At 41.7% G+C, this 18,001-nt stretch overlaps 1 protein-coding gene across 1 annotated transcript in view; it reads right to left on the bottom strand.

Moving 5' to 3' along the window:
- The window catches only part of sema5a (sema domain, seven thrombospondin repeats (type 1 and type 1-like), transmembrane domain (TM) and short cytoplasmic domain, (semaphorin) 5A), a 124,064-nt gene that overhangs the window by 40,892 nt on the left and 65,171 nt on the right, over window positions 1-18,001 (bottom strand). The window contains exons 7-12 of the mRNA XM_044340182.1: window positions 13,935-14,148; window positions 12,343-12,628; window positions 9,820-9,955; window positions 5,666-5,870; window positions 3,081-3,288; window positions 1,066-1,183 (exon numbers count right to left, since the gene is read on the bottom strand). Coding sequence (XP_044196117.1) covers window positions 1,066-1,183; window positions 3,081-3,288; window positions 5,666-5,870; window positions 9,820-9,955; window positions 12,343-12,628; window positions 13,935-14,148 — 1,167 coding nt within the window. The remainder of the gene's footprint in view (window positions 1-1,065; window positions 1,184-3,080; window positions 3,289-5,665; window positions 5,871-9,819; window positions 9,956-12,342; window positions 12,629-13,934; window positions 14,149-18,001) is intronic.

The following is an 18,001-nucleotide window of genomic DNA, read 5'->3' as shown; positions in this document are numbered from 1 at the left end:
TTCATGCTCACCCTAAATGGATTGGACCTGGTTAGACCAAGGTTAAGTGGGTAAATACATAGTCCATCTGTGGTGTGGGCAGTGGTATGTGGCCACCTGAAAATACATCAAAACTAAAGGATTAGTGGCTATAAAGCTGCTGGGAATATGGGTATTATCTTTAATCAGACCTCCCCATTTAAAATACATGTGCACAATATGTAATACACTTCTTATCTAAACATAACATTACAGCTTAGCTAACCGGGTCCTGGTTGACTTACAGTAATTACTACAGAAATGCTCTGATTGGTTGTGGCAAATTTTCCCCCAGCATAACAAGAAAATGTTGAGCTGCAACACTGACTTGGCAAAAATGCTCGGTTATACACATATATGCATGTGCATATGTGCATGTCTGAATGCATATGTGCATACAGCGTTAGCCACGTTTCTGCCAGAGCTCTGCTGACAGATGCCACTGGGTTCTCAGTGGCTTGAGTGCCAAATATTTGTCTGAACATGAAGCCACATAAAAGGGTACGGAGGAACACAACGCTCTCCGATGTGACTGGCTTGAAAATGATGTCTGTGAAACGCTGAAAAAGCAGAGCCATGCTGAAATTGATAGGCTTACCGCCCCCTAATGCTGCTCCCAAATTTGGTGCACGTTGAAATAAATGGAAGAGCTGTTTTGCTAATGAACAAGCAGTCAGAGGTGAATGATTGAGGCAGCGCTCTTGATCATTCCCAGGGTACAAGCCGCTCCCTTATAGTCAAGTTGTTCAGTCCCAAGATGCCTTTCTTTGGCAAGGATATGTTTTTCAGTCTGGCTTCTGGGGCTGTTGCTTGTAAGTTGTGAGTGTATGGAGAGAATACAGAGCAGGCTGTAGCTTTCAGAGGAGAGGAGCACAGATGAATGTGAGTATTAAATTCATGTGGAGAAAAGAGTGAACAAGGAGGCTGAGTAACGATAATTGTGTTTTTTTTTTACCAACTTTTAAGTTTCAAAGTAGAGACAGAAAAGGAAGCAAGTGCACCACAATGAGGTAATTACAGATCAGGGAGCAGCACTACGATACTCACAGGGCATTTTGTGATGCTCTGCTCCCATTGGCTCATACGGACACTCTCCTCCAGTGTGGTGCATTTCTTCAGCAACAGATCCCAGCCGCAGTATGGGTCTCTGGCCCCCACACACGCTCTGGAGGGAGAAAAGAAAGAATAAAAGTTCACTTTTAATCGGCTTTTATTAACCTGTCATATATGAGTACAGATGACTCTGCATTGTGACAGGACATGAAATCAAACATGAGCTCAAAATGCAAAAAAAAAAAAAGAGAGAGAGAAAGTCGGACGATAAGGAGGTGGGAGAGTGATGGGTGGAAAAATAGGAATTGGGGGAGATAAGATGAGAGAGGAAGGTAGGGGAGATAGGTAGAAGGAAGGAAGAGATTAGGAGAAAGAGGAAGAGAGAGGTGTAAAGGCAGAGAACTTTGGAGGAGAGGAAAAAGAGGCAAGTGCAAAGAAAATTAACTGGGAGGAGAGAAGCTACTGAAGAGACAGAGAAGAGGAGCGCGATAAGAAAGGCAGGGATATGAGAGACAGGCGGGAGAAAAATGTTAATTTTGTTTATTTATGAATGTGGAGCATTGGGATGCTCCACAATGCTTACTTTGCATCAGCATCCTAAAATTATGTCTTAACACAATGTGCTGACTGATATTTCAGGTAATCATTAGGCAAATGCCAGGATTATAGTTTTGTGTTCACCATACACACGTACATTTCTGACTCAAATACCTTATCAGCCCAACAAATATTCACTGTGAGAATACAGAAGCGAAGATAGCTAGATCTGTCTTTGCCGTATCTGCTTCAGGTGGTTTATTGAGTGCAATAAAAAGCCTGATGTTACTCTTTTCATGCAAATATGCGTCTACGGTGACAGCACAATGACATGTTTCGGAGCCTGAGGCATCAAAGCACCCTGATATGCCCCTGGTGAAATGTAACCAAAGTTGTCCGTGGATTCCATAACAATGATCCGCACGCAGACACAAACACAAGGACACAAGATCATATGCTTCCATCTGTATGTAAATGCAGAAAGGCAAACACTCTGTGCTTGCTTGCAGAGACACGGCGAGTGACGTAACGTCTGTGTGACTAACAAAAAGCAGAGAGTTATCGAGTGTATCTGTTCGGACGGGGATATCAGGGGAGACGGCAGCAGAACAAAATGAAAAGGAGCAAGAACAAGCTAATACCTGTCTTTCAGAGGGCCTTGAGGGCCTTGCAGATTGTACACTACCCATCAGTGAGCCACCCAGCACAAACAGCCAAACAGAGAGACAGCCGTCTAATATTTCAAACAGGTAAACCTCAAAGAAATGTCAGCGATGAACTCAGTAACTCCCTGTAGCTGCCAGTCTGTGCGCACGGGTTTATTTCTTTTATGTGTTTTTTTTTTCTGACTCTCTTGCACTCTCTTAAAAAAAAAAAAAAAAAAAAGTAAAACTGTGAAAGAGGTGATGAAGTGCCATAATGGCTGCAGCATATATCACAGAGCCACAGCTGTAATATAAAGCCTTAACTCTTCTGTGTATTCCAATAACAGCTCATTGTGTGAGAGATAAGGAATGCAGGTGTGATTCCTTTCTGCGTGCAATGATGGATGGGATCCCAATCTCGTGTTGAGTCTTCACATCCCAGCCTCTGTCTCAGGTTTTCTTTGCCAATATTTATGCCTTGACGGATTGTCTTCCAGACAGACAGAAACTCAATATATCTGATAAACACACACAGCTGCAGCAGGACTGTGTGCGAGGCGGAAAGCGCACAATTTTGTGTGTGGGTCAATGACAATGAGGGGAAGACAGTTAGACAGAAAGAGGGCAGCCGTGGACACCTCCAGTGGCTCAGACAAAAGCTGATTTACAGGGTTTTAAATCTCAGCAAAGGCCCCTGACCACCACACAGGCCTGGCGCTCTCAGATAAAGAGCATCTTATGAGAGAGGGAGCTTTAAAACTTTGTCGTGTGCACATTTGCTTTTTGACAGTTTCCAGTGAGATTAATGGTGTTTGGGCATGTACTCACTCTCTGCTCTTGTGGTAGCTGCATCTCTTGAGCGGGATCTTGATGACCTGGTCTCTTACACCCACGTAAAGCTCGCTGCGGCTGTGCAGGATCAGCAGGCTTCGGATCGGCTGCCTCTTTCTGGGCGGGAACAGCTCGATCTCCTCCAATAGACAACTTCCCGTGGACTGATTGAGAGGGGAAAGCACTTTCCTGATAGTACCATAATCTGGAAGAGAGGATTTGATCACAAAGAAGAAGGAGGGTTTTTAACAGCAAGAGGAAAGGTAAAGTAGTGGAGGAAAGAGCAAAGGAGGGGCAGGGTAAGAATAGTAGAGGGGAGTTTGAAGAGGGAAACAATACAAAAAAGCATAACTTGGATGAACAAAACTGCACGCAAGCTGACGTGAACTCAGAGTGAACCACACAACAATCGCTCTCTAACAGAGAGGCTCTGAAATAACACTGTCAAAAAGAATGGTGGTGTCTGGCGTGCCAAGCTTGGTTATGCCATCAACATTCAGTGCTGTAGATGCCACCGGGGAATTGGTATGGCACCTGAATACATGATTTCTGGCCTTCATTTCTTTGAGGTGATAGTTATAAGAGGGAAGAATGTGGAAATCCATGTCATTGTGAATACGCCTTGACCTTTCTTTTATGTAAGGTAGGCCTCCTGAGATGAAGTTAGGGGCAGATTTTCTTTTGGGAGAGCTAAAACAAACATAATCTATTATACATGCAATCCCTTGGGTGAAGAGAAAGTAATTAGGTGGATAGTGATGCAAAGGGAAGAAGGGTGAATTGCTAATAGATACTTTCAAGGTGGGGGATGTAAAGGTTAAGTATTGCACCAAAGTTTCCTTTTTCTCAAGGCATATACTAAGACTCCATAACAGGTTAAAATTTTGGTGCTTTGGTGAACCAGGAAGTTTGAAAAAGTCTTTTGCATTTAACTGAATTCTCTTCACGCTAACTGGAAGATTAAAACACTGCTGCAAGGTTGAAATTACTAATGAGCGAGAGCTTGGTGAAATCTGCTGCAAGCCATGCACTCATATGAAAGAACCCTACACTTTGACATGTTCGGACCTCCAGTTGGAGCTATCAGGTTCTCCACATAGGCCCGCAATCAGCACAGTGCGTTAAAGTGTTAATAATTGCATGTGATTAGGTACAGTATGTGTGCTAGCCAATGGCCTTGGCAGCGTATCAGATGTTTTCATTAGTGTCTGGTTATTGTCTGGGGAACTTGCAGTGTGGGCAGCTCTGCTACGACGCTACATTGATCACAGCACCATGCAAACAATGAGAGAGGAGTTTTTGAGGTAGATGCCAAGCATGGAGCCAGTGAACTGGAATAGGTTGTGAGTTTGCGTGTGTGTGTATGTGTGATATCCTAAAATAACACTGACGCTACAACAGGAAGATCATGTTGACATTTCCCAGTGGGTCTATGGTACATTAGCACAGTGAAGTGGGTCACTACGTTCAAATTCAGCTCAGAACACCCGTTCATAATCCGTATTGTATGTATGAGTATAATACTGAACAGACACCCAAACCCCGGTGTGTATCTAGTGTCTTGCTGATACAGTTTTTGGCACTTCGCCAAGTCTAACATCACATATTGTCACACCAGTATGATATAACAGTCTGTTATGAACTAACCGATAAGCAGACGCTGCCACGCATTTCAGACAGGGAAACTGTGTAAGGGTTAAATCAGAGCTGTGTGTTATTAATTACCCGTCTGTCTTCTTCTGACGCATGACTGTTGGCAGTCATTTATGATCTCTTAGAGAGGGATTGATATGTGTGCACAGTTGTCTGTGCATGTGTATATTATAGTGTACGGTGCATGTGTGTGTGCTCTGTCAGTGCATATGGAGGACATATGGAGGTAAAGAGCGATCAAACTCGTGTCAGAAGACTAAGCTTTGATGTCTCCTTAGAACTACAGATCTATTGCTTTCATTATTCTTCTCACAGGCCTCTTTTTTCTCTTGCATAAAGTGCACTTCAAGGGCTAACAGCCCCTGAAATCGTGGTTTTATCTATAACAAACAATATTCGTGACAATAGAAGCAACAATCAAAGCTTTAGCTTGGAAAGACAGGCAGTAAAGAGTTTAACACTCCAAAAACCCAGCTAATCTGCTTCTATGTGTGTTTTGATCAAATTTGGCTGACAGTGTTGGCAACATCATCATCATCACATTTTGTTTCAAATATTTCTAAATCCTGATTGGTGCATGGAAGTATGTGACATCAGCTTTTTCCAATCAAGCCCCGCCTACTTCAATTCAATGGCGTTGACAAAAATACAAAAATTTCCCATGTGAAGTAACCAAAACTGTTCTAACTTTGGCAGAAAATGATGTGTTAATTTAAGAGCACATCACCCATAATAAGAAGCTGGTTGTGAAAAAAAGAAAAAAAGGTTTTCAGGGCCTTTAAGAAGACACGAAATCACAGAAGACACAAAAAATATACCAGTGAATAAAAAAAGATAGAAACAAATACTGTACATGTATGAAAACAGACTGATTTTGCTAAATATGCCCTCATGCACTGAAAAAGACATGTCATTTGTCAGGAACATACCAGTGGCCAAATAGATGATGTGAAACAGCATGTCTTTCCCCTGCACCACATCCACCGCCACATGGGTGAAGCGAACATTGTCCTCCATGAAGTAGGGCACTGGAACCACGGGTTGGACAACCTCATGCATTAGCAAAAACTTCTGAGCGTCCTGCAGGTTTCTCTCTGTCAGGTTCACATAGGAGCCAGAGTCAATGGTGCCGCACTGTGGAGATGGAGAGATTGGAAAATTATAATATATATTATATATATTAATAAAAGCCAAGTGTACATCTTTGGGATGACAAGCTACTTTAATAAGCTTAAGATTTCGTGGCCAGACGTACAGAGAGAAACGGGAAAAGAGAGGGATTGAATGATTAAATGAACAAGGCTTGAAAGTCAATTGCTGCTTCGTTGTGATGGTTTGTTATCCTTTCAACCTTAAGGCTTTGTAGTCAATACACCAAGGCTAATGGAAGGAGAATGAATGAATGTTTGACTGAACAATCTTTTATTAGATTTTTTCTCATATGCATATATATTGCTGGTGAGTTTTATTCGTGCGCCAATAATTATGTTTCTGATTGTTCGCGCTTTATCTCAAAAATACGTTAATATCTTAAAAAGGTTTTCATCTTCAGAGCTTCATTGATGCTATTCATAATATCACAGAAAAAAAAATGCAGAAATATAATTTAAACAAAGGACTCCCCCTAAAAATAAAGAATCAAAATGACACGTGCCCAAAATGGCAGGACCTGCCTAGAAAACACTGCAGTTGCAATAACAGGAGTATCTCACAAATAAACACATATTAATTTGGTTTTATCAAACCTTGTTGACTCCAAGTTCTCATCTTGTGTCCTCGTAGAGTTTTGCTACCATAGCAGAGTCAGTGCCACAGTACTTGCTTATAATGTGAAATATCTGATATACAAGATATTTCCCAGAGTGCAATTATTAAAAGGACTTTAATAACGTGCACTGTTTCCAAATGGGAGTTAAAAACAGGATGCTTTCAGGGGTCAAAAGTGTAATTTATACTTTTGTGCTGCTAAAGGTTGTGTTTTTTTTAATATTGAAGCAATTTCAACATCTCTGTTCATTTCTTTAGTTCAAATGACATTATTTAAACTGTATTTCTTGTTCCTGGGAACCAAAATAGCATGTGATCTTGGACAGAGGTTACAATTGTTATGACTGGAACTGTATAGAATATGATATCAAAGGCAGATTGCTATCAGAGGCAGACACTGTAGGAAATAGACAGTCTTTCTTTTTGTTGCATATGTATGTTTTTTGGGGGGAGGAAAGCAAGAGCAAAGTGAGGCATAAAGCCAGTCCAATTGAAGGGAGAGCTGGAGGAGTAAAGCTAACCATGCATGTCCTTTTCAGTAAAAGAAGTCCCAGGCTGGGGTCAGGATTGAGGATTGAGGCCTCATCCACAAAGAATAGCCTACTTTAGGACAAAGAGCAGAGAAAACCAAAATAAGCTGTGCTTGACAATAACAGTAATCCAAATAACTGTCTTTGTTTTGAGCATAGTATCATGGAGGCACTGGATGAATGTGCTCCAGGCTAACCATATACAACCTGGTCATATTTAGCTGAGACTGGACCTTGGGTGGCGATTAGTTCCCACTGACTAGCTACAGTGGCAATGGCACAGACACTTTATACAGATCAATCTCTGGCCTTCCCTGGGTTGACATATGAGAATCATGGAGGGCTTCCCTGGGATGGGCAACGGATCAGTGCCCTCACCACATCAGGAGATGGGAAATTAAAGCCCTGAAGGACAGGGAAATGCAAAACTGTGTATGTTCGTGCACTTGTGCCTCTTGCTTATGCCAAAAATGTGTGGCTCATGTGTGGTGTGGGCTATATAATAACATATGTCTCAGGTTTCCTATTGTGGTTCGCCTTCGGTGTGTTTGTCCTTGCATTCCATGCATGTGTGTGAATCCTAAAGCATCTCCATAATTGTTTTTAGGCATGCTGACCAGTGGAGGTCTATGGCATCTATGGATATAGAAAGATAGATGTGTGATTTCCACAGTAGAGTCAAGGTGAGGGCCAGAACCATCATTTGGCTGAGGGCCCATACAACACTCAGCTGTCTCGCTCATCATCAGCGCAGTGTGCTCTGCCAAGATGATAAGTGTCACTGCAAAATAGGGTTGTTTTACAGCATGTTTTTGCAAAATGGGCTTTTGTCTACTACGCCTCCCAGGTTATTCAAAGTTTCAGCATCCCAGTAAGATCTGATTAGAATATTTTGTCAGTTTTGTCTCCAAATGATCATGATCACAGTAAACTTACACTTCTGTTTTTGCTGCACTTGAAATGTTAAGATAACAGCATCTTCCATCAGTATTTGGCTCAAAGTCTAAGTTAGCATATTTTCCTACATATGGAGCTTAGGAATGAATGCCTTTTTACAGTAAGCAATTACAGTGTGACAGAAAACCTATACAACACAGAGACAGTATTAGCTCCTAACGCACAACGAACATGACTCATAGCCTGAATAAACCCAGCAGGATCAATCCGTGTGGTTCAAATAAATGGGGGGATTTTCTCTGCAGACAGACGGGGAATTAAGCTCTCAATCAATGACCATTGTGTGTGTTGAGTGATGAGTTCACAGTCATAATTATCCCTATTTGGCAGCAATATATATCCCACTATTTTCATGAATGCATTTGCATACACGATATGTAAATGGCCAGTGATTTTTATGGGTGTAGGTTTCCTGTAGGTGCATATTTGAGCATGTACCTGTGTGTAGTTGTGTGTGTGCACAAAGCACTGAAGAAAAAAAAAATGGTCAGGCCATAAATCCTGTGCTCGTAAATCTAATCCTCCAACATTGACAAATGCTTGATGAAGATGTCACTGAAACGTAGATAAAGTGTGCATCGGTCCAGCGGTGAGGAGCAGCTATTGTGCCCTAGCTTAAGTGGAGAGATGGGGACAGAGAGGAAAAGCTGATCCTAGTTTATCCTTGAGGAACACAGCCTCATAAAAGCCTGTGGTATATAGACACCCCTCTGTGGTGCACCTACCATATGCTGAACAGGATAAATCTGTGGTCAGCACTGACCAGATAGGGAAAACAGTTTTTTCTAAAGGGTAAGTAAATTTTTCTCAACTAGCAATGATAGGCTGACATGTGAATGCATGACGGCAGTGAGAGGCTTTCTATATTACAGATTCACGGTGAGTGCATGTTTTTTTTTAGGAAACTGTCACAGCTAGTGCTTTTTCTGCATGAGCATTTATCTACTTTTTTCTGCATGAGCATGTCATTATAGATAATGTGTGTGTGCAACTTTTTGATAGCTGGCGTTTCGAATGCTCATGCATCTGCTGGCCTGACAGAAACATGATCGAGGGCCTGTGATGGAGAACATGTGTGGAAGTGAGGCGTGTGTCACCCATTGGCAGCCAGGCTTCAGAGGGAATTCAATCCCTCATGGAGAGCTGCATGGATTAGCTCCCTCGCTATCTGCTAAGCCCGTTCCATGAGAGCCACTTCTTCTGCTAATAAAACATTCTCTCTGTGTCGTCAGTAAAGAGCAGCTCCTCAAATCGGGATAAGGTGCCCCAGCTTTGCTCGGTTTGCCCCTCCGGGTTTTTAGGACAGAATATAAACATAAAGGGCCACTTGTGCAAAACAAGGACAGTTTATTGGGAAGGACTACAGTTCACAGAACAAGGTTATGAGACATTTTAAAGGAATGATTGTGCCATTGTAAAAACCACTGGATCTTATAACGAGCAGTCGTTATGTGTGTGTTCATGAGCAGAGAGAGGGGTGATTGAAAGAGAGAAGAAATTAATGAGAGTGAGGAGTTTGCTGGGACTCTGAGGCAAGCTCATCAGGACGGACACACATTTATGTATCAGGATACGCACACGCATAAAGATGCAAATTACCTTAGGCATGCACCCAGCCACACATATTGTTTGGCTGATTGGGCAGTATGTTGGTCTAAATTACCTCAAGCATGAACAAATGATCCTTAATGATTATCTCTGGACGATAACTCACATGCATGGTTCATAAATTGCCATACTGGACATGTTTTTTCAATGTTTGGATTGTTTCTGAGCTGCTGAGTCTCAAAACAGTCCAGGCAAGAAGAGCTTCTCTATATTTTTGTTACCTGAAAGTCTGGGTTGGGGTTGGGGTAGGGCAGCCAGGCCGACCGGGAGTTCTCCTGGTACTTGAAGGGCCCATGGAAAACCTGTGATATGGCACTGAGATTGAAGGCACACACAGCAGATGCAGCAATGCTGTTTCTGAATGTCAGGAACAGAAAAAGAGGGAAGAGAGACCCAACAAAGGGAGATAAGAGGATAGAGGGGATGATGGATGAGAGAGGGAGAAACAGAGATAAGTATTAGAAGAAAGAAATTTAGAAAAGGACACCTTATAGCAAGAGACTGTTCAGATTTTGTATTTGTAAGACTGACCTCTGCATGTTTGTATTTGTTTGTATTACTCTCAGCCAACAATACAAATCAAACACTGGACAGACAGACGCATACGCCGGTGTAAGTGATCGTCATTATTGGATTATAAATCCAGCAATGGGACACAATTAAGCTGTTCGGCTTGTCTGATTAACTGTACAGATCTCGAGCCTGAAATACAGCTTTGACTTTTTAAGCTGTCAGTTTCAACAAGTACCGGTCTCCTCCCACCGAAGAGAAAGTAAAGAATGAGAGTATTAACTCTCAACTCAAACTGTGAGACTTGGGCGATGTGAATTATAATCCAATGCGGCTGTTCATTAAACTCTGTGCCTGCAGGGGGAAATGTTTCCAATACCCTTCAAAAGACTTCTTTTTCAGCAATGTGAAGGCATTGACCATAAAGAATAGATTACTCAGCTTTTAATAATGGTCTGTGCGTGCGTGCGTGTGTGTGCACATGAGTGTGTGTTTGTGTGTATGGGAAAGAAAAAAAATGAATGATGGAGAGACAAAAAGAGGACAGGGTTGTAATGTTTATGAAAATAATAGTTTTCATCCATGGGTGCATACCATCTCTTATAAGCACGATACAGAGTACAATTTTAATAAGTGATGGTAAGCTTCTGTCACTGGATTTAAATGGGAAATAACAGCTTGTATAAGTGTAGCCAGTTTGGGTGTATATAAGAGAATATTTCTAGTGGCTATTCAACTGAAGATCCACTTGGCCATGTAAAAAACATGTTATATGTCAGTCAATTTTATATACTCAGTGTGCATGGTGCCAAAAGGTCACATGGCCTGTTAACATGGATGTAGTCGAGGTGTCTGTTTACACAAATGTGTGTGATGTGATGCCAAAAGCACTGAATTAATCATGGGAGCTATTCTGTGGGTGCATTAAGAACAAGATTTAAAAATCAGAAAATCTGAGTGATATTAACATGCTGTGCACTGAGTCTACCGTTGGTATATTCTTAACAGTGCAACTTATACAGACTATCAAATAGAACCGTGGAACTGGCTCTAAAATAACTAAATCTTGTGATCAAACGATTTGATAATTGACTTAGACTGATTATTTACAAAGGCTGGATTTCCTTCAAAGTATGCAAATTATAATAATTTGCCAGGAAATCACTTGTGATGGAAAATGAATTTGTCAACAGAGATATTTGTTAAAGGAGGCCTATTATGCTCATTTCCAGCTCTATATTTTTATTCTTGGACTCCACTAGAGTAGCTTTACATAATTCACAGTTTGAAAAACTCTTCTTCTTCATAAAACTTTTTTATCTCTTAACAGCCTGTCTCTTAACAGGCAGTTTTAACTCCTGTCTCTCCCAGAGAGCCCACTCGGTTCTGATTGGCCAGCTTTCCGGAGCCTGCTGAGGGGCAGCAGTATCACTGTCAGGTTAAGTTACCACTGATGCAAACCCAACATTTCCTGCTTTACTGCTTCATATTAAAAGCTTTTAAATAACTAAATATAGGAGACTTTTATTGTGAAGAATTTACAGCAAATGAAATGTGTTCCTCACTGAATTAGCAGAGCTTCATTAGCAGTGCTAAAAACCGGTCGACATAATAATGTATGAAGCTGTTTGGAGCTATTTGTTTAGCAGATCAATTAGAAATAATGCAAGGAGGGATAGTACAAGTAGAAACAGCCACAGTGATGATGATGTTTGATGAAGTGCTACAGATGACCAGCACACCTCCAACAGGTAAAAAATTTATTTTACTTTGCCGTGCTGTGTAATGGAAAAACACTCACAGCGTGCCAGCTCAACTTGAGTCATGGCTCCGCGTGACAACCCCTAAAACAATGGAAAAATGTCCTAATGTCCTAGTGGAGCGGAGCAGTGAACTCGTGTGCTATGCATGGAGCAGATGACCATATAAAGAAATCCATCATGATTTGACGTCAGCTTGGGCTCAAAGAGAAAAAACTGTTGGAAACCGAACATTCAGAGCAGTCTGAAGCCGGTGCTTTTGGCTCACAGGGATTACTTCTACATACATTTACCTCATTATTTGACACTTTGGTCAGGTTTAATATGAACATCACATTTTAACATTATATATATATGACTGACAATAAGGAAAAGCATAATAAATTAAACTACTGAAATATGTTTAGCCAAGTATGTTTGTTTTCAATGAATTGGAATTTGTTGTCATTTTATTATTGTGAAATTATAACTCACACATTGGTTGTAAAAATGCCGTAGAGCAGCTCCAGCTCAGGCAGGTAGAAAGTTCCCTGCAGCTCATTGTAGTTGAAGGGGATTTCTCCTGGCCGGGAGCAGTTCAGCCTGGCCTTCATGAAGGTGGTCCACGTGTCTTCCAAGAGGAAGCGGCCGCCGATGTCATTCTTACAGACGCGCCCAGCGCGGGAAAACACCGTCCGACCACAGTCATGCTCCACTGCGTTTTCCCGGAAGAAGAAGTAGGTGAAGTTGCCAATATCGTAGGAGGAGACAAAGTTCGGTTCTGTCAAAGGAGATATCACAGCAGAGGAAGTTAGGAGAGGAAAATGAGTGTGGGAACGGACATTAGAAAAAGAGAGATAGAGAGATAAAATGCACAGAAAGGAGGAAGAAATACAGAAAGGAAAATATTTAAGATTGTGGGAGTAAGAGGGAGTGGGAGAGTGGGTGGAATGGATGTATGTTATGACAGATTGACTCGCAGTGTGTGTGAGCGTGCAGCCCACACAACAGCAGGTGATCAGGATTAATAACTACAGGCCATGTTATTAATGGCGTTGTGTAATAATAAGAAAACTCATTTTTCATTCCCCAAACCTAAAGGTTAGGATGAGAAATGACCAAAACAGTTGTAGCATAATAGCTCTCACCCTATCTGAAACATGCGACCTCCACGACACTGTCACAGCTAAGGCGTTCATCTTTATGTATGACATTATTGGATCTAAACCGTACACTTTATTCTTGCTGACAGTGATTTAATTCATCTTTAAATGAAAGTGTTTCCCCCTCCTCCTCATTTCAACTCTCTTCTCTTCTGCACCTTTGGAGGGCAGTGCAGGGGGAGACAGAGGAAAAAAATCAATTCGCCATAAAATTAGTTATTAAGCCTTTTCCCAGAGGTTGCTCCAAAGCAATGTATGTGGTGGCTTTTAATTTATTTTTTCAATTTAGCTTAAATGTGAATCAGATAAAAGTCACTTGCTGACAAGATACTGATTGACCTGCTCCTCTGTAGGTTGGACACCATAAGCTGTCTGAAGTTCTCCAATCTGCACTGAGGCTCCATGAGGCATTTAGTGCTCGTAGTAGGTCTGAGCTTTCAGGGAAAAAAGACATCGATTTTTGACAGAATTCACAATTTTATGCTACTCAAAGAAAGGCTGAGTTAAATATAAAGATTTTCTAGTTGCTTAGTAACTATAGAAATAATAGTTTTTACTGACAAAAGGCAACAGAACAATTATGAAGAGAGGCTCTTCTTTTCCAGCATTCGCTACACTACTTGGTGCACCACAGTGGTGATTTGAGGAGAAATACAATCCTTCAACCAAGGGATGCTGATTCTAAGTCCCATGTCAGATAAACATCTGCCGTGCTTAAGTATCCTTGAGCAAAACACTGAATCCCCACCAGCTGCAGCGGTGATGTTCAATTGCTGTGAAGTGGGAAAGCCAAATGACAATTTTCTCCTTCATTTGTTTCTTTATATTTAAAAATGTCTCTTTATCTTTATCTAACCACTCAACTTTTGACTCCTCTCCATTTATATACACTGTAACACCTCTATCTGCACCCCAGCTCCTTACCGTTGAGCCACTTGGAGTTGTACTGGGCGGTGCGCAGTGGTGGCAAGCCGCCCAGGCTGCGGTAGATGGCAGGGTCTCGTCCAGAGAAGTCCATGGCTGTGGCTGCATAAAGCTCCCCGCTGGAGGTGATGAGGGCGGTGGAGTTGTGGAGTGGGTTGTAGGGACACCGAGCCATCCCACTTATCTGATCGTGAATTTCGGTCAGATTTGTCAGCTGCAACACAGAGAAAGAAAGTGGAAGGTTTTTAATGGAAAGAGGAAAAATAAGTATTGACAGGACACAGACGTTGCCTAGACACAGCTAAAAGAGAACGATTGATTATTTGTAACAGGAGTATCCCTTGAGTAACTAAAGCAATAAGATGCAATATACTTGGGGATAGGGTGCATTTTCTTCTTGTTTCTAAATAATGGATCATTGTAGAAAACCTGCAAAAAATATAAGACAGTGTATCAAAGGGCAACATTAAAATGCAAACCAGAGAAGTCTGGTAATGTTTTGTTTGTTGCTGCCAATATGCAAATGGTGCAGATGAAAAAAATACTTCATCTCATTATGTTTTGTTCGGTTTACATCTACTGCGAAACACACACAAAGATATATACGAGCGAAACCTTCAGGAGCGAGAAACATAATCAGAGAACACATTTGGAATCATTAGCAGCATAAAACATACAAATAGACCAGCTGTTTCAACTTCAATATTAAGAAACCACCTGTTAAGAAACCAATAAAATTCCTCAAAGAGGCTCCTTAAATCAAGTTACTTTTGGCCTCACAGTTTCCTTGGTTTGGTTTCTGATGTCTGTGCAGGACAACCAGCTGTTTGCCTGGCTATAACATTATTATACCACATCTTTGAGAAGCCTCTCTGTGTTCAAAAGAGGCTTGATGTGAGATGCAGTCTTCCCCTGCTTTCTGGCTTTGAATGTGAGGCCAAATCCAGCTCTGCGCTTTTTAAAAATACTTTACAGCATGACCCTGGCTTAGCCTTGACACACTGCACTGGTTCCTACTTAAAAAAATACAGGCCATAGCTCAGTGAGTCAGCCTCGAATACCAAAAAGGCGTAATGCATTTTTTAAATCCAAGATGTAATTATATTTTATGATGCAAAAGGAAACACAGTATATGGGGATTAGCTCATGGTTTGTGCTTCCTTCCAAGTTCATCTAAGTTCTGAGGGCAAATCCATGATGCAAAGTAAAAAAAACAAACACTAATCTCAGGTTTTGAAATCCATAAATAATAATTAAAATTATTCTATTTGTAATTACTTCTCTATCAATCAAGGTTCCACATTTTTGACTTATCTCTGGTTGCAGAAGTCCCCCAGTGACAGCACAACTCTCAGTCTTGAAAGATTCAGAGCTCAATCTTTCCTCTCCTCTCACATTTTCACATTTTCAGTAACTGAATAATCTGTGGACAGCTCTTCCACACAGGAGACCAGACCCAATTCAGTGCATGTGTTGGGGGAAATAAGGCGAGTTCTTTAGCCAATTTCCTGAAGCCGGTCGATTTGGATCAAGGGTTCTGTTAACTCCTGCCACCTCTGCTCCACCCAAACCACAACAAAACAGTGCAGCTCTGTCTGTTTTCCGCTGGACTGAGATGAAAGCCTGTTATTGACAGGACTCATTCTGCGGGCCGGAATAGCTGTGTTTAGGTCAATTGGATCTTTAAAAAAAACGAGAAGAAGAGTGATAAATAGATACACTGCAGTGCATCTAATGCATATTGAGGAAGCGAAATGAAAGTCGTCTCTGTAAAACACCAAGCAGCTGTGCGAGTAGGACATTGAAGTGACTTTGAATGCCTCCAATAGAGACTTTTCAGCGACAGTTCACAGCTTACACAGACTGCTGTGAGAGCCAGTTGGTTGCTATGTGAGGAGCTACTGAGACGCTGTTGTGGCTATTGAGAGAATTTTTAGTTACCCGCTATGACAGGAAATCCAGCCATAAGCCTTATGCAAGTGTGATTTGAGATTGGTTAGTGCACAGGGTTTTTACTGATATTTCACTGTGGATGGCTGGCAAATGACACATCCTAATAGCTATCTGTCATGCATGTGTGAGCAGATATCGAACTCAACTTCTTTGATTTGTGCTTACTCCTTCTCATCTTGAGATTAAAGCTGGGGACAAACCTGAAGACTTGCTGAAACCCACAAAGACAAGATAGACCACACATGAAGATTGTTTCCACCAACTGACACTGATTTTTTGGTCTATGACAGTCAGGAAGGCGCATAAACCTTATGAATGAGTAATCACACAAGCAAAATACCGAACCACTGATCAGTAATGACATCCCACAAGAACCAGCCAGGTTTGGGTGAGGTCCTGGATGGAGAGACATGGGTAATGTGGACTGTATAGTCTACAGATCAAATTGGAGGTAGTGAACTCTGTAAAATGAAGCTAACTTCAGGTTCTGGTCAGTTGTATAGCTCTTTGATTTGTAGACACATTTGTTTTCTTTACCGCTCAATCAGCTTTTCCTCCATTTCATTCCGGTGGACTCACACTACAAATCTTTTTACTTCCCATTTTCCCCTTCTTTTATTTATTTACTGGTACCCTAGGGTGACACAAAAGTGACGTCAATCGTCGATGTTAGTCACAAATATTAAAGATGTTTTAAAAAATCTGTATGAGAATGACTGGCAGTGACTGGGATTAGATTAGAATCTTTATATATACTCACAGGAGGACTCGAGTCAGAGTCCTTCAAGGTCAATGTTGGAGTGAAGCAAGACTGTGTCCTGGCACCCGTCTTGTTCAATCTCCTCCTCTCATCAATCACCCACCTCTTCCGCCATGACACAGAGATTTCATCTGGAGTACCTACTAGATGGAAGTCTATTCAACATCTGACGACTCTAGGCCCATACAAAGTCAAAGACCTGCCGAATCTGTGAGCTTCAATATGCAGATGACTGCACTGTCTTGGCACATATCCCAGAATCCATGCAGCATGCCCAAAACAATTTCCGGCCTACACCGGTCCTTTGGTCTTCAGGTCAACATTCAAAAAACTGAAGTCATGGCACAACTCACTATTCAACCTCCTTTACCCCCCAGCTTCCAAATCAGTGGTGTTTCACTCAAAGTAGTGGACCAGTTCACCTATCTTGGCTGCACACCCTCCTCAGACTGCTCCCCTGACACTGAAAACTACTGCTTCAACAAAGCCTGGTCAGCCTTTGGGCACCTCCGCATAAGGGTTTTTGAAAACAAAAACCTCAAGGTCAGTACCAAGGTTGCCGTATACCATGCAGTATGTGGCTCCACTCTGCTCTATGGGAAATGTGGATCCTATACAGACAGCATCATCACAAACTTGGAGGCCTTCCATATCTGATGCCTTCAAAAGATCCTCAGCCTGTCTTGGGAAAATCAATTCCCCCATACTCAGATTCTTTCGATGACCATCTTCATCTGCATGGAAGCATCAGTGGCTAAAAAACATCTTTGCTGGATAGGTCTTTACTATCCGCATGCCTGACCACCGTCTACCCCACCAATCCCTCTATGGGAAACTCATTGATGCAAAACGGGCTGCCGGCAGACAAAAGAGGTGCTATGAGGACTATACCAAAGGCCTCCTGAAGAACTGCAATATAAACACAACCCATCTTGAACCTTTGGCACTTGATAGATCGGCCTGGCAGGTCACTTGTGCTACAATGATCAGACAAATAAATTACACCAACCAACAGAGGAGGACTGAAAGACGTGCCCAACGACACCAGAGTACTGCCAGCATTACCCCAATATCTGGGCTCCCTTGCCCCACCTGTGGGGGAGGAGTGTGTGGCTCATGTATCGGCCTCCCCAGCCACATGAAGTGGCACCAGCTTCATCGGCACGTTAACCTTCAAAGTATTTGGAGGCATAAGAATGAGTTTAGTTTTTTAAGCACAACCCAGAAACTTTGCTGCAGTATATTTTATTTCATATTTCCTTCTGAATTATAATGGAAAGACTTTCCTAGATTCATTGGTGATAATGCAGGCTCAGAATTCAAATTGTGTTATGAATGAATGAATAAAATTATT

The sequence above is a fragment of the Thunnus albacares genome, chromosome 21 (assembly GCF_914725855.1).
Source record: "Thunnus albacares chromosome 21, fThuAlb1.1, whole genome shotgun sequence".
In the NCBI taxonomy this organism is placed as follows: domain Eukaryota; kingdom Metazoa; phylum Chordata; class Actinopteri; order Scombriformes; family Scombridae; genus Thunnus; species Thunnus albacares.
This window is presented reverse-complemented; position numbering and strand designations above follow the sequence as displayed.